Below are 16,434 nucleotides of genomic sequence, written 5' to 3'. Positions count from 1 at the left end.
TTCTTTCTCTCAATCCCATGAACTTTATCCCAATCCCATGCTTACTTCTGTCTAATAGGATAATGGTAACTTAAGATTTTCTTCTTTTGTTCTTTTTTTTTATCAACATTCTTCTAGTTTTCTACCATGCCCCTGTAATATATTTTGTATACAGAGCAAATGGAACATTTGAAATCCTCTTTACCTATTTAGTAGTAACTCAGTCTCCAAATTGTTTTTATCTATTATTATTGTAAAATAATTGGCTTCCAGGATAACAATTTCAAGGATGTTTATCCAGAAGATAGTTGTAAAATATAAGTGAGTATTCTGAAAACCCTCTAGGTATCATATTTGAAGAAAAAAACAACAACCTTATTAGATCATACTTACAAAAATCAATCATATGAGAATGGCAAAATATGGGAATCTCATTAATTTTTATTCCATTTCATGTTTATTAAACTTTTAATATATTTCAGAGTATTCGCTTGGGAATGTTTGAAATACACTGTGAAGAATTAATCAGAGCATTGGTAAAGCGAGCAGATAATATTTGTGGGAAACTTATAGCAAAAATGTTCACAGATCATCAGGAAGTAAATACAAGGTATTTGTGTGATATTGAATATATTTTTATTTTGGAGGGAATGTCAACAGAATAAACTATCACACAACTAAAGTAGTGGACTAGTGCATTGTCATAATTGATTCAGAAGAAAAGATTGTGCCAAATGTATTTTTACTTGGCTTTAAGTATCATTTCTGGATATGATTATTAATATTATTTCTTTTTCACTACTAATGTATTCTAATTGTATAAATGAAGGTTGCATTAAATTTGTTTGCATTTCTTTTGCACATGTCATATGGATATTATCTAACATTAGATGTTCTAAATTGTATAATCAATATACAAAGTGGGTTTTCAAAGTGGATTTACACAATAGCTGTTATGGGTTCTCAGGGAATTCTCAAATTTAAAATTTCACCTTACTAATTACTCTTAAAGGGCATGACAAATTTGTTAACTGGAAATTCATTTCTTGCCAACCCAGGATATTTTTAAGAAAGTTGACCCATTTTTTATGATTATGGTATTAGAGAAAAATAGATCATTAAAAATATTTATCTTAAGATGTACAAAAGCCTGAAGGAATTTTTTTTTCTTTCTGTTTTGTCTTTTTGGTTTGTTTGTTTTTAACTTTTCCTGTGTTAGGCATAGGATCAGACTCTATGAAGTGTGAATGTAACTGCTGAAGGAAGTTACAATGTAGAAAGGGAATAAAATACAAATTGGTGAATTACAGTAAGGTGCAGTAAGTTCTGTACAGAAGCACAGAAGTAGAACAGAGAAAGACATGATTAATATTTTTTAAGGGTGGTGTTTGGGGGTTAGGGGGATTAGGAAAGTCTGCAAAGAGGAAGCAATGTGTGAATTTCATTCTGAAGGATGAATGTGCCAGGAGAACAATGTAGGTGAAAGAATTTCAGGTAGACAAGAAAATATATAGAAGGCAGTGAGGTATGAAATGGCATGGCATATTCCAAGAACCGGGAGTGGTTTGTGATGCTTTCATAGACATTGTGAGGGCAGAGGGGTGAGGGGGGGAGGGCTAGTGAGAAAAGACCAGGACTTGATAGCTTAGCTAGCAACAAGATCATATTTTTAGCTTAAAGCACATTTTCCTCTAGAAGTACTAGGAGAGAAGATGCCTTTTACTTACAGTGTTTCCTAGTGGGTGAAATATTTATTTTAATTTCATAGCTGCTTTCCCTGCCTCTTAATGCTCCCTGAGCTCATGCCAGTTCTACTTGTTTGGTCTCATTTTCTCTTAATTACGCCAGACTCACTAGATGTACAGAGGACATATCAGGAACCATGAGATAGAATAATCTAAACTTCTTGCCCCTGCATACTTTACTCACCTCTATGTGAAGCCCTTCATAGCTGTCTGCCACATTCTTAGAGGGCAGAATCTGCCTTTTGAACTGTAGGTGCCACACATTGCCTCTTATCACTCTGGACCTGGAATCCCCTCTGTATCCTATAGGTCAGACCTCCTCTTTTCTGTTGATTCTTCCTCTGAAGTTTGCAAATGTGTTCACATCCTTCTTCCATCTTCTAAGCCCGACTTCAACCCAACATCTTTACCATTAGTATTCTTGTCTCCTTCACCTTACAGCCAATCTTTGTGAAGAATTTTTCTGGACTTCCTTAGCTCCAGCTACTCTTTTCTTTCCTTTTACCCCCTACCCTGAAGTAAGTTCACCATTTATATTGGCCACAATCCTAATCAGTAAGAAAGATTTTCATTTTACCAGAAGTTTGTAAGCACGCAGGTCCATTATAACTGTTTTCTCCACGTGAAGTTAATCACTCCCTTTCTTTGGGCCATCTCAACTAAATTTCTGTTAGAGCCCTCAGAACTCTAGGTTGAAAATAATCATTTATAGTCCTATCTTCATACTGGATTTTGAGCTTCTTGAGGGCCATTACTACAGCTTAGTCATTTCTGTGTCGCTGTCACTTAATATTGAAGTTGAAAATGTAATAGATGATCCCTAAATTTGTATTGAACAAATAAGTCGATGAACAAAAATTTGCACTGAATTTATTAGATGTCATATAAATAAGTTATAATCTTTATTTGTTATGCAGCAAAACACTATGTAAACAGGAGTGTATTTTGAAATGAAATTCGATCATGAATTTGTAAGATTAATTTTTTTGTCTGGTGTTTCAGATTATGTGAAGAATTTGAGAAAATAGCTGAAAAAGCTCTAAGCACTCCTCCAAATACAGCAGAACTAATGGAAATGAAGGTATTGTCTATATAAACACATTATAGTTGTGCATCAGTTCAGGGAGGAGAAGTGATCTGAGCTGCAGTCCTTTAGTTTAAACCAGAAGCCTTCACCTCTAATAAGTCTGCACATACTTATGCAGTGTATTTCCATGTCTACTTTTTGACATAAGCAGTTCATTTTGTTATTTTTGTTTTCCTTCAGGCTTATATCCAGAAAGTGGAGGTGGTTGATATGGTTGAATTGGGAAATAGATTAGTGGATTCTAAAAACTGCCTTGCCTTCCTCATTGAGTGTGCCAACTTTTCTCCGGCAGACATTAGGTTAAATAATAATGTTTTCCAGTGGTATGGAAGAATGGGAGAAATTTTTGATGAACACAGAAAAATTATTAAAGAGAAAACGGAACAATATCAAGATGGCCTTAAGGTTGGTATTTTAATATTTTAAATTATTTTTATTTTGAATTTTAAACTTTTCATAACATTGCCAAATCTTTTATTTCACAGGTCATATATTGAGCTTTCTTACTTTATAAATCTTAGTTGAAGATAGTACACATATTGGATTTCTGCTTATTGGATATTTAACAATTGAGTACCCTATTATTAATGTGGGGTCATTTCTTGATTTTTCAAGGGAATAGGAAGAAAACATTGGAAGATTTTATCCACAAGTGACTGTGACCATATAAGATTTTTAATGAAAAAAGAAACACTGTTAATCTTATATAGTTTATTATACTATTTTTAGTCTTTTAAATTTTTAATTTTTTTTTATTGCTTGAACATCAATGCTCCATTTGGCAAAATGTCCCTCATAACCACTAAAACTCTCCTAAACATTGTGACCAGAGCATTTTCTTTTTGTTTTTGTTTTAATCTTTCAAATGAAGATGATTTGTGACTTACCTTTCTTTGTGTACCTATTTAGCCTTATCTCCTACCTCTCTGTACTCTTTGCTTGTGACTTTTCTGTAACCCCAAGCAACATCTACGCTCTGCCCCTGTACATCTCTCATCTCTTGCACATTGTCTGTGTTCACTCTGGAACACACTCTGCTGCCACCATGTGCCTCTCTAACACAATTTATTTTCTGAGAATTCTCTCAGATCTCAATGCAGCTTTTCCTTTGCTCTCCTTGCATTTTAAACCCGTGTCCACCAAATGAATGATCTGATCATTATGTTACTATTTTCAGGTCTGTCTTCCATTAGATGGCCAGCATCTTGAAAGCAAGGCTGTTTCATTTTTACCTTTCCTCCTTATATCCTGTGGGCTAGCACAGTGACTGACACACGTGTTTTTGTCCATTTTTTTTTGCTGCTGTAATAGAACACCCGAAAAGAACAAAAGTTTGTTAGTGTTCTGGAGGCTGAGAAGTCCAAGTTTGAGAGACCCACGTCTGGCAAAGGGCTTCTTACTGTATCATCCCATGGCAGAAGGCAAAAAGGCACTTGCATGAGAAAGAACAAAGGGATTGCTTTGGGGACATAGGGAACCAAACTCATTTGTTTTTCAGGAAACCACTTCTGTGATAATTAACCTGTTCCCATGATAATGGTATTACCCCATTCATAGGTCAGCCCTCAGGACCTAATCACAGCTTAAAGGTTTCACCTCTCAACAGTGTTTTACTAGGGATCAAGTTTTCAACACATGAATTTGGGGGACACATTAAATCATAACACATGCATATGGAGCACCATGAGCACTCCATAGCTACTGTCTGAATGAATGTTTAAATTTTTGTCTCATTTTATAGATGAGTAGATTAATTCCCAAAGATTGAGAGACTTTTTCTAGGTCAGACAGTTACGATATCCTTTGACTACCAGCATAGCTGTCTTCCTGCGATGCTACTGAGAACACAGTTAATTCACAGAATATGTTATGTGGAAATTAATCCATAGACTTTAAAAATCTAAAATTATTTTAAACTGTTAAACTGTGTTTTATATTTCTGTTTCACATTTAGACCATTTCAAAAGAATTTTTTAAAATGTAAAAAATGGAACTAAGGCAGTAGCTCAGTGGCAGAGAGCTTGCCTAGCATGTGTGAGACACTGGATTCAATCCCTAGCACCACACAAAAATAAACAAAAATAAAATAAAGGCATACTGTCCATCTACAACTAAAAACAAAAAAAATAGAAAATATGAAGAGTAAATATTAGATATTTGAATTACAATATAATGGGGTCTTAGAAAATTGCTAGGTGACACAGAATTATCTATTCTGTATTGTAACCTATACTATTACAAAAAACTACATGTAATGTTCATGAATTTTTCCTCTTATTTTCCTTTCTGGCTGGTCCAGACCCATAAATTTGCCAGGAGGCTAGAGAAAATAGGACAACCACCTAGAAAATCTATATAATAGAAAAACTATTTTTAATAACCCATATTTGACTTTTGAGTATTTCATTGTTAGCTATTTTTTAGAGCCATTTCATTTAGGATGACTTACCAATGACAATTTTATAATAAGCTTTTCTCATTAAAAACACACACACAGGGCTGGGGCTGGGGCTCAGCAATAGAGCACTCATTTCTCATGTGTGGTCTCTCATGTGTGAGGCCCTGGGTTTGATCCTCAGCACCACATAAATATGAATAAAATAAAGGTATTGTGTCCATCTACAAAAAAAATATTAAACACACACACAGATTTTATATCAGAATGTTAAAATTTTTAAGTTTTTAAATCTGAACTTATTCTGTGTGTTAGAACTCCTTACAAAAATAATACAGAGTAAACTTAAATCTGGGAATTAGAGAAATCTTAGCAAATTAAGTTCAAGTTTTAAAAATCCTGCATATTTTAGATCTTAGTCATCTTCTGAATTATCTCTTTATATTTTGTCAGTAACGAAAATATAGTAATAATTCTGATAACCCTTAAAAATATTTAAAATTTCTCTTGATGCCTAGGGTTTTTAACTTTTAAAAATAGTAACCGCAATTTTTTTTTTTTATTAGTTGCGGTGTGAACGGTTTGTGGAGGAATTGGAGAGTTATGCCAAACAGGCAGAAGAATTTTATACATTTGGAGATCTTCAGGATGTACAAAGATACCTGAAGAAGGCTCAGACACTGAATGCCAAATTGGATTTAGCAGCAGACAAGGTATAATTTAAAATTTAATTTGTTCAAATGAAAAAGAATGGCATTTGTATCGGGTATTCACCTTTAAGAAATAGATTCAGCTGGGTGCAGTGGTGCATGCCTGTAATCCCAGTGGCTCAGGAAGCTGGGGTAGGAGGATCATGAGTTCAAAGCTAGCTTCAGCAATTTATAGAGGCCCTAAGCAACTCAGCAAGACCCTGTCTCAAAATATAAAAAAAAAGGTTGGAGATGTGGCTCAGTGGTTCAGTGCCCTTGGGTTCAATCCCTAGTACCAAGAAATAGATTCAAATAAAACATTTTAACTATATAACTAGAGAATAATAGAAATGGTACAAATAGGTTTTACAGATGTTCTTCAAGGAAGAGCAAGATTGCTGTTTTCTATTGGTATTGATTTTTTCGTGGCCTTAATCTTTTATTTTAAGGATAGAGTCATGTCTAAGTCTGCTTCTCATTTTTTGCTTTGCATAATTAAATATCAACATCATAATTCTATCATAAATATAGGTATTGAACCTATATTATTTTAGCAGAAGTAGGCAAATAATAATATCTGGTTACTGTTTAGGTTTTCCATCTTCATAGAAGCCTGGTTAGATTTTGCAGCTCTATTTGTATTTTTTTAATTGTCTAAATTGATGCATTATATATATACATAATAGTGGGATTCATTGTGATATATGCATACATGCACATAACATAATTTGGTCAATTTCATTGCCCAAAGTACCTCCTCTTTTCCTCCCCTCTCCTTCCCCTTGTCCCTTTCCTGTTTTGTTTATGTCCCTTCTATTTTTGTGAGAGTCCCTTATTGTTCTTTTCTTTTATCAAGCTTCCACATATGAAAGCAAAATAACCCCTGAATTTGGGGGGTTAGCATATTTCACTTAGCATAATGTTCGCCAGTTCAATCCATCTACCTGAAATTATATCATTTCATCCTCATTTATGTCTGAGTAAAATTCCATCGTGTGAATGTACCATATTTCCTTTATCCATTCATCTGTTGAAGGACACCTAGACTGTTTCCATAACTTGGCTATTGTGAATTGGAATACATGTCTCACAATACTATTCTGATTTCTGTTCTTTTGGACAAATACTAGAAGTGGTATAGCTGGTTTTTAGGGTAGTTCCATTCCTAATCATTTGAGGAAACTCTATACTGATTTCCACAGTGATTATACTAAATTTGCACTCTCACCAACAAAATATAAATTTCCCCCCACCTATTCACCAACATTTATTGTTATTTGTATTTTTGTTAATTGCAATTTTAAATTGAGTAAAATAAAATCTTATAATTTTGATTTATATTTCCATGATTGTTAAAGCTGTTGAACATTTTTCATGTATTTGTTGGTCATTGTATTTCTTATTTTGAGACATGTCTCTTTAGTTCATTTGCCCATTTATTTATTGAGTTATTTGTTTTTGTTGTTAAGCTTTTTGAGTTCTTTATATATTCCTGATTATTAATTCTCTGTTGGAGAAAGAGCTGCCAAAAGATTTTCTCTTCTTCCATAGATTTTCTTTGCTGTGAAGAAGCTTTTTAACTCAATGCTATTTCATTTATTGATATTTGGTTTTATTTCCTGAATTTTAGAAGTATTACTGAGGAAATCAATACTTAATCCTATATGTTGGAGTGGTGACCCTATAATTTCTCTAGCAGTTGCAAAGTTTCTGGTCAAATTCTCAGGTATTTGATCCACTTTGAGTTGAGTTTTGTTCAGGGAGAAAGAAATCTTGTTTCATTCTTCTACCTATGGAAATTCGGTTTTCCCAGCACTTTTTATTAAAATGGCTGTCTTTTTTCCAATGTGTTTTTGGCACTTTGTCAAGACTCTGATGACTATATATGTGTGGATTTTTCTTCTATTCCTGTGTGTTCTATTCCTTGATCTTCACGTCTATTTTTTATGCCAATGCCACACTGTTTTTGTTACTATAGCTCCTTAGTAGAACTTGAGATTAAGTATTGTGATATCTCCAGCATTGATCTTATTGCTCAGAACTTTGGCTATTATGAGTCTTTTATTCTTTTGTATGAATTTAAGGACCTTTATTTTCTATTTCTGTGAAGAATGCCATTAGTATTTTGATGGGGATTGCATTGAATCTGGATAACACTTTAGGCAATATGGCTGGTTTGACAATATTAATTTTGCCTATGCAAGAACATGGGAGATCTTTACAACTTCTAATATTCTTTTCATTTTCTCTCTTCATTGTTCTGCAAATTTCATTATAGAGGTCTTTCACCTTCGAAGTTAGATTTATTCATAGGTTTTTGCTTTTTTTGAGATTATTGTAAATGGAATTGTTTTCTAATATCTTTTTCAGTGGATTCATTATGGGTATACAGAAGGGCTGTTGATTTTTGTACCTTGCAACTCTGCTGAATTTACCACCTCTAGAAATCTTCTGATGGAGTTGTTTTTTTTTTTTTTTTGGGGGGGGGGTCTTTAAAGTATAAGATCATATCATTTGCAATCAGTGATAATTTTACTTCTTTTCCTATTTGTATCTCTTTTATTTCTTTCCCTTGCCTAATTGCTCTGGATAGAGTTTCTACTATTACATTAAATAAGAATGATGAGAGTGGGCATCCTTGTCTTGTTCCAATTTTTCAAGGAAGTGCTTTCAGTTCTTTCCCATTCACTATTGAGTTTGGGTTTTTCCTGTATATCTTTTATGATGTTGAGATAAGTTCATTCTACCCTTAGCTTCTCAGTGTTTCTTTTGCCCCCCACCCCGTCCATTCTTTCTTTTTATTTATTTATTTTAATTAGGTGTATATGACAGCAAAATGCCTTTTGATTCATTGTACACAGTTGCAGCACACCTTTTCATATCTCTGTTTTTTGTACACAAATGTAATGTCACACCCTATGTGCAGTCTTACATGTACCTAGGGTAATGATGTCCATCTCATTCCACTATCTTTCCTACTATCATGCACCCTCTCCACCCTTCCTCTCCTTTGCCCAATCAAAGTTCCTCCATTTTTCCCATGCCTTCCCTCTCCAAGTTTTGGATCAACATCCACTTATCAGAACATTTGGGCTTTGGTTTTGGGGATTGGCTTATTTCACTTAGCATGATAATCTCCAACTCCATCTATTTACCTGCAAATGCCATGATTTTATTCTCTTTTAATTCTGACTAATATTCCATTGTATGTATGTATGTGTGTGTGTGTGTGTGTGTGTGTATATATATATATATATATATATATATATATATATATATATATATATATATAATCTATCTCACACTTTTTTATCCATTCATCTATTGAAGGGCTTCTAGGTTGGTTCCACAGTTTAGCTATTGTGAATTGAGCTGCTATGAATGTTGATGTGGCTGTGCGCATTACTATAGTATGCTGATTTTAAGTCCTTTGGGACTTAAAGGAGTGGGATAGCTGGGTCAAATGGTGGTTCTATTCCAAGTTTTCTAAGGAATCTCCATACTGTTTTCCAGAGTGGTTGTACCAATTTGCAGTCCCACCAGCAATGTATGAGTGAACCTTTTCCCCCATATCCTTGCCAACATTTATTGTTTGTATTCTTGATAACTGGCGTGAGGAAAAATTAATATTGTCAACATGGCCATATTACCCAAAGCACTATACAGATTCAATGCAATTCCAATTAAAATCCCAACATCATTCTTTATAGAAATAGAAAAAGCATTCTCCAATTCTCCTTTGTCTACTCTAATTAGACTTCTTTCACTTATCTATTAATTTATATGGGATAACTTCTGTATGTTATTCTGTCCTTTTCTTCCCCTTTCCTTTTTTTTTAACTGTAGCTTCCACATATGAAAGAAAACATTAAAACTTTGAGTTTCTGTCTCTCTTTCTTTTGGTTAATTTTGCTAAGGGCTTATCAATCTTGTTTATCTTTTCAATGAACCAACTCTTTGTTTCATTGATCATTTGTATTATTTTTTTATTTTCTGTTTTACTAATTTTGGCTCTTAATTGTTTCCTTCTCTCTACTTCTTTTGGAATTGGTTTGTTTTTGTTTTCCCAAGATCTTGGATAACATGATAATGGCATGTATTTGGGGTCTTTTTGATTTTTAGCATTCAGAGCTATAAAGTTTCCTCTTAGAACCACTTCATGGTATACTAGAGATTCTTTTATGTGGGGTCCCTATTCTAATTTGATTCCAGGAATTTTTTCATTTCTCCTCTTATTTTCTCTCTGATTCATTTAAAATGCATTTTTAATCTCCATTTGTTTATGTAATTTCAATGTTTTTTCATGCTGTTCTTTTCTAATTTCATTCTATTATGATCTGATAAGATGCAAAGGAATATACAGTTTTTTAAAAAAATATTTTCTAAGACTTGCTTTTTGTCCTAAAATATGGTCTGGAGAAGATTTGGAGAAGGTTCCTTGAGAAGTTGAGAAGAAAGTGTATTAAGCTGTCGTTGAATAAACTATTCTATACATGTTTCTTAGCTTCTTTTGACTCATAAAATTGTTTAGCTCTGAAGAATCTTTACTGATATTGTGTCTGAATGGCCTATAAAATGGTATAGAAGTATGTTAAAATCACCCCAATATTGTCATATTGGAGTCTTTTGAGCCTTAATGTCAAGTACTGTTTTATATAATTATATGCACCAACATTTGGGATATAAATATTTATGGTTATATTTTTTGTTGTGTTGTTCCCTTTACCAGTATGAAGTGGCCTTCTTGTCTATTCTGATTAATTTTAACTTGGAGTGTGCTTTATCAGATATAAGAGTACTTACTCCTGCTTGCTTTCAGTCTCCATTTGCATGGGATATCTTTTTCCATTCTTTTACTTCAGTCTGTGGTTTTCTTTGTCTATAAAATGATTCTCTTGAAAACCACTTGTAGTTGAGTCTTATTTTTTAATTCACTCTGCCAAAATTGAGACACATTTATTATAGAGGGATGTTAATAATAAAAAAGTGTTAATTTGGTCTTAATTTACACTTGCTAAGTTACTCTTATAATAAGATTTATCCTTGCCAGAGCTCTGAAATTTGTTTTTAACTTCTGTGTTATTTCTTTAAATATTTTCTGTAGCGCTTTTGTAGAAACCAAGAAGTTTTTAGTTTATGCTTATCTTTGCAGATTTTTATTTCTCCTTTGATTCTGAAGGTGATAGCTTTGCTGGATATAGCATTCTTGGCTGGTACTTGTTATCTTCCATGGCTTTGAATGAGACATTCCAAGGTATTATTGGATTTTAGTTCCTTATGAGAAATAGGAAGTTATAGGTTTACTTCCAAATGTGACCTGGCATTTTTATTTTGAGGCTTTTAAAATTCCATCCTAGTCCTGTATCTTAATTAGAATATGTTGTGGAGAGGTTCTTTTTTGGGGTCTTGTCTGTTTGGGGTTCTATATGCCTCTGGTATCTGGATGTCCATTTCATTCCCAAGCTTTTGACATTTTTCTGGTATTATTTCACTGAAAAGATTGTTAATGCCATTAGCCTGTACTTCAGTTCCATCTTTTTTTTTTTCTTAATTGCTGACTGAGTGTTCAAGTTCATGTATATTATCTTTAAGTCCTGAAATTCTGTCTCCTATGTAGGTCTAATTTGTTGGTGAAATTTTCAACTGAATTTTTTATTTGCTTTCTGTCTTTCAGTTTCAAGATTTCTATTTGCTGATTTTTCAGCACCTCTTTGTATTTAAATTCTCTTTTATATTTTTATTTCATCTGAGTTATTCCTTAGATTTTTAAATTCATTGATCATTTTAATTATCAACTTTTTGTATTCTTCATCTGGGATTTTATCCACATCAACATTTGTATATTCACTTATTGAGGGTTTGAAATCTTTAAAATCATCTTTTTGCCTATTTTCCCATGGTTTCTAAGGTCCTATTTTTGCATCTGTTGAGATGGATTATTCTTCCTCTTTTATGTGGGGGGGTCCTTTGGTGAGTAGTTATCTACAATAAATCCTGAGCTGGGAGTATGTCTTATTATCCATGTATCTGAACAGCATAACCAAGTGTTAATTTCAACTCCAATGCCTCTTTGAAACCACAAATAATAGTGGTATTATAAGAGCACACTTTATATTAACTTATATTAGCATATGCTGTAACCATTAGTATTAATGTTCCCTACAACTCTATTAACAAAGGAGAATCATGGGTGAGAAATAATAAATCATAGGATAAAAAGATTAAGTATTAATTGTAGTGTACTAATTTGAACTGAAAGATGGAATAAAATAAAGAAAATAGAGGAAAAAGGAAAAAAGAAAGTAAAATGGTGGGTGAGAGAAGGGAGACAAGTTAAAATAGGGAGAGTAAAATGGATGAAGGACAAAGGATGGTGATGGAGATGGAAGAGAAGAAAAGAGGTATCAAGACAGGCTCCAGTTAATTGACAAAATACATAGTATTAGAACTCTGACAAAACACAAATTGTAGGATGACACTGAGAATCTGTTATCAAGCAGTTAATGCAATAGTTACCATGCAGAAGTTCTGTTTCATTCTTGCTGAGATATTATTAAAAAGGGCCATTCTTTTTAGGATTTTGATTATAGAATCTTCCAACTATGAGGCAGTTTCTGTTATGCAAATATCACGCTATTCATTGTTCTCTGACCCAAGCCAGATAAACTTGTTTTAGGGGAGTCTGCTGTTTCACTCACTTCTTTCCTTGCTATCTCTACTCAAGGAGAGGAGGCTTTGTCTGCTACAGAGCAGTCTGTACTCTCAAAATAGCTTCGTTATTATGTCAGGGAATAGGAGTGCAATTCTGACAGGGCTGCTGACCTATCCTTCATCTGCTCCATCTGTAGATTGATCTGGGTTGCCTTGCACCTTTCATTCCAAGAGCCCTAGGCCAAGTTCAGGGGGAATGCTAGGGGGAATGGTGGGGAATTGGGGGTGGGGGTGGGTAGGAATGGACATTAGTCTATTCCCCCTCCCTCTTCTAAGTTTTGGGAGATCTCTGCTTTCTGCCTAACTCTAATGTGTCCCAATTTCCCCTCCCCCATCAGCCATATTACTAATCCTAGAGATCAAACAGCCAATTTCAAATGAAATTACTCCCCGTTCTCCTCTACTCTTCAGGCTGATTGGCCACTCTGAGTTTGTCTCTAGTTGGAGTCCCAGCCTCCTAGGCTCAAATTAATTCATGGTCTGAGTCTACCATTCCAGTGAAGAGTAGAGCCTAAATGGTTGTTTGATCTTGAGTATTCTAAATTAAGCAAGTATACCAACAACAGGGGAAAAAAGAAAAAGAAAAGAAAAGAAAAACAGAGAGCAAAAATCTCAAGGGTAAATTGCAGGGATTCCTAGTTGGCTAGTTTAGGATTAAGAGGCCCTCCAGGCTGTCACTGCTTCCCTGCTTTAGCCACCTCTGCCAGGGTTTGCTGGGTCTCTCTCCTGGAGAGCGCCAAGACTTTCTCCCACTTAAGTTCAGCTCTGTGCTACAGCACATTCATTGCTGCTGGTATCTATTGCCTCTTTTCTAGAAACCAATATTTTTGGTTTTCAACTAGTTGCTAGTTCACTGGGTTGCCTACTTGTGTTTTCCTGCTTTCTACCCCAGTTAGCTGCTACGAAACTGATGTTTTAATTCACTCTTGAAGTACTGCTGTAACATTGTTACTTCCTCTGATCCACCATTTTTTCCTCTCTACAGCAGCATTTTTAAATTGAACCTATTATTTTCTTTCACTGAGCCACTTTATTCCTAAAACAACTATTTCAAAAACTAGCTTTCTCACTAGAAGAAACTGGGAGAAGGAAAGCCAAAGCCTTTGACATATATAACATTTAAAAATTTTAATTGTATTTTTTACAAAAAGAGGATATATGCAAACATACTATTATGATACCCTACCTTTTTTACATTGAAAGTTTTTAATATCTATTCAGGTAATTAAATACTTTATAAGAATCACAAATATGTAACCACCCATTGAGAAAATAGAAATAAACTCAATTTTCAAAAACTGAGGTCAGTGAAATTTTAAGTAACCTGCATAATTTATATATGTGTCTTGCACTTTCCAATTCTACAGATTGAACAACCCACATCTTTACCTACTTCACAACTAAACTAAGAAAATTATTTCTTTCTTTACCAAGTCTTCCTCTTCTTGTCCTTCTCACTTTTAAGACCAAGGTCTGATCACATCTTTTCTACAGAAGCACTTATGAATACACTATTTCAGCATTCTCACCTCTGAGTGAATATATTTTATATACACATACACAGACACAAACTATCCATTTTACACTGAACAGTTACTGCTTTAAAACATCTCTTCTTTTATTTTAAATGATTATTGAACAATTGCTATTTAAATTTCTGCCTATGCATGTCTTGTTCCCTGAGCTGGATTCCTAACCTTCTGACATTGGTAATTTGCAATATAATACTCTTCTATTTTTCGAAGTACCTAAGATAATCCTGTATATATTTAAAGTATTTGAATTCCTAATAGTGAAGGAAGCTAGATCCACAATATGTCTGGGTAGGCAAAAATTTATTTATATATGTAAATTTATTTGACTGTTTTAACTAGTGTAACCAGAATTGTCCTCTGGAAACTAGTAAAAGTGTATAGGAGAAAAATATTTAGTCCTAATAAAAGGATATTACAGCATGGCAGCGCACACCCGTAATCCCAGCTGCTTGGCTGTGAGGCAGGAGGATCACAAGTTTATAGCCAGTCTCAGCAACAGTGAGGTGCTAAGCAACTCAGTGAGACCCTTTTATTCTCTAAATAAAATACAAAAAAGGGCTGGTGATGTAGCTCAGTGTTGAGTGCCCCTGAGTTTAATCCCTGTACCTCCCCTCCCAAAAAAGGATATTATGTCATTTACAAGAATGTAAACAGGAAGCAGAAAACAGATTACTACTCACTTTTCTAGATTATTTAAGTTTAATTTTATGGCCTAGTGAGGCGTTTTTAGTTCACATTTGAAATATTTTAAAAAAATTAATATTTAATATTATTTACTTTTTTTGTTTATTTTTAGTTTTGGTACTGGGAATTTAACCCAGAAGTGCTTAACCACTGAGCTACACCCCAAATCCTTTCTATTTTTTATTTGGAGACAGGGTCTTGCTAAACTCTCTGAGTTTCTGAGACTGGTTTGAATTTGTAATCCTCCTGTTTCAGCCTCCTGAGTTGCTGGGATTATAGATGTGTGCCACAATGCTCTGCAATATTATTCATTTTCAGAATAGTGTATTTAATACCTGTCTTTTCAGATTGATCAATTTAATGCTGAAGAGGAGGCATTTGGCTGGTTACCATCAATATATCCTCAACGTAAAAAAATCCAAGATGGTTTAAATCCTTATCTTCGTCTGTATGAAACTGCTGTTGAATTTACCACCAAACATAGAGCATGGACAGAAGGACCATATCACAAGGTGAATCCAGATCAAGTAGAAACAGACGTTGGAAATTACTGGAGAGGACTATATAAGCTGGAGAAAACCTTCCATGATTCACCAAATGCATTGGCAATGACAAAAAAAGTAAGAGCAAGGGTGGAAGAGTTCAAAGAGTACATTCCTCTCATTCAAGTGATCTGTAATCCTGGTTTGCGCCCCAGGCACTGGGAGGCCATGTCCGCAGTTGTTGGCTTCCCGCTGCAGCCAGCAGATGACTCCACTGTCTTCTCCTTTTTAGACATGAATCTGGAACCATATTTAGATAGATTTGAAGGTATAAGTGAATCAGCTAGCAAAGAATATTCTCTTGAAAAGGGCATGGAGAAGATGATGAATGAATGGGATTCAATGGAATTTGTCATTCATCCTTATAGAGAAAGTGGAACATTTATTTTGTCTGCAGTCGATGAAATTCAGATGTTGTTGGATGACCATATAATTAAAACACAAACTATGCGAGGCTCTCCTTTCATTAAACCTTATGAAAAACAAATGAGGTAAAGTGATATGATATTTATACTATGTTAACAAAAGTGCTGGTAGTTAATGTGAAGTTCCTTTAAGAATTGATACTGCATTTTATACTTCTATATTTTAAATGGTTCATTGTAAGAAATGGTGACCTTTATTACTATTATTTTTTTTTGAGGCATTAGGAATTGAACTCAAGGGGTGTGCTACTGCTAAGCTATATCTCCAGAGTCCCCCTTTAAAATTTTTGAGACAACATCTTGCTAAGATCGGAGGCTGGCCTCAAAGTTAGGATCTTCCTGCCTTAGTCTCTTGAGTAGCTAGGATTACAGGTGTGCACCACTGAGCTCAGCTCCTTCATTATTTTAAAAGAGTACAGATCCTTTTGCTATCTTAATAGATTGTTAACTTCTATATTCATACCAAAGGCAGTGAACAATAACATCCATATATTTATTTTTATTTGCCTATAATTGATATTATTTTTGGATTTCCAAAAAATAATTTTTTCTCTGAACATAGTTTATAAAGTACATGGACTATAAACTGAAGATAATAATATCATTTTCCAAATATATGAATTATTTTGTCAGAGATGATCT

The 16,434-nt window shown here is 34.0% G+C and overlaps 1 protein-coding gene across 1 annotated transcript in view; it reads left to right on the top strand.

The window, feature by feature from the left end:
• Positions 1–16,434, top strand: part of DNAH7 (dynein axonemal heavy chain 7) — a gene marked incomplete at both ends in the record, with an annotated part of 288,918 nt that overhangs the window by 57,351 nt on the left and 215,133 nt on the right. Inside the window, 5 exons of the mRNA XM_081261736.1 lie at positions 462–589; positions 2,727–2,805; positions 2,992–3,216; positions 5,773–5,919; positions 15,173–15,858. Of these exons, the coding sequence (XP_081117862.1) occupies positions 462–589; positions 2,727–2,805; positions 2,992–3,216; positions 5,773–5,919; positions 15,173–15,858 (1,265 nt within the window). The remainder of the gene's footprint in view (positions 1–461; positions 590–2,726; positions 2,806–2,991; positions 3,217–5,772; positions 5,920–15,172; positions 15,859–16,434) is intronic.

The sequence above is a fragment of the Spermophilus citellus genome, assembly GCF_964194105.1.
Source record: "Spermophilus citellus genome assembly, chromosome: 11".
NCBI classification, from domain to species: domain Eukaryota; kingdom Metazoa; phylum Chordata; class Mammalia; order Rodentia; family Sciuridae; genus Spermophilus; species Spermophilus citellus.
This window is presented reverse-complemented; position numbering and strand designations above follow the sequence as displayed.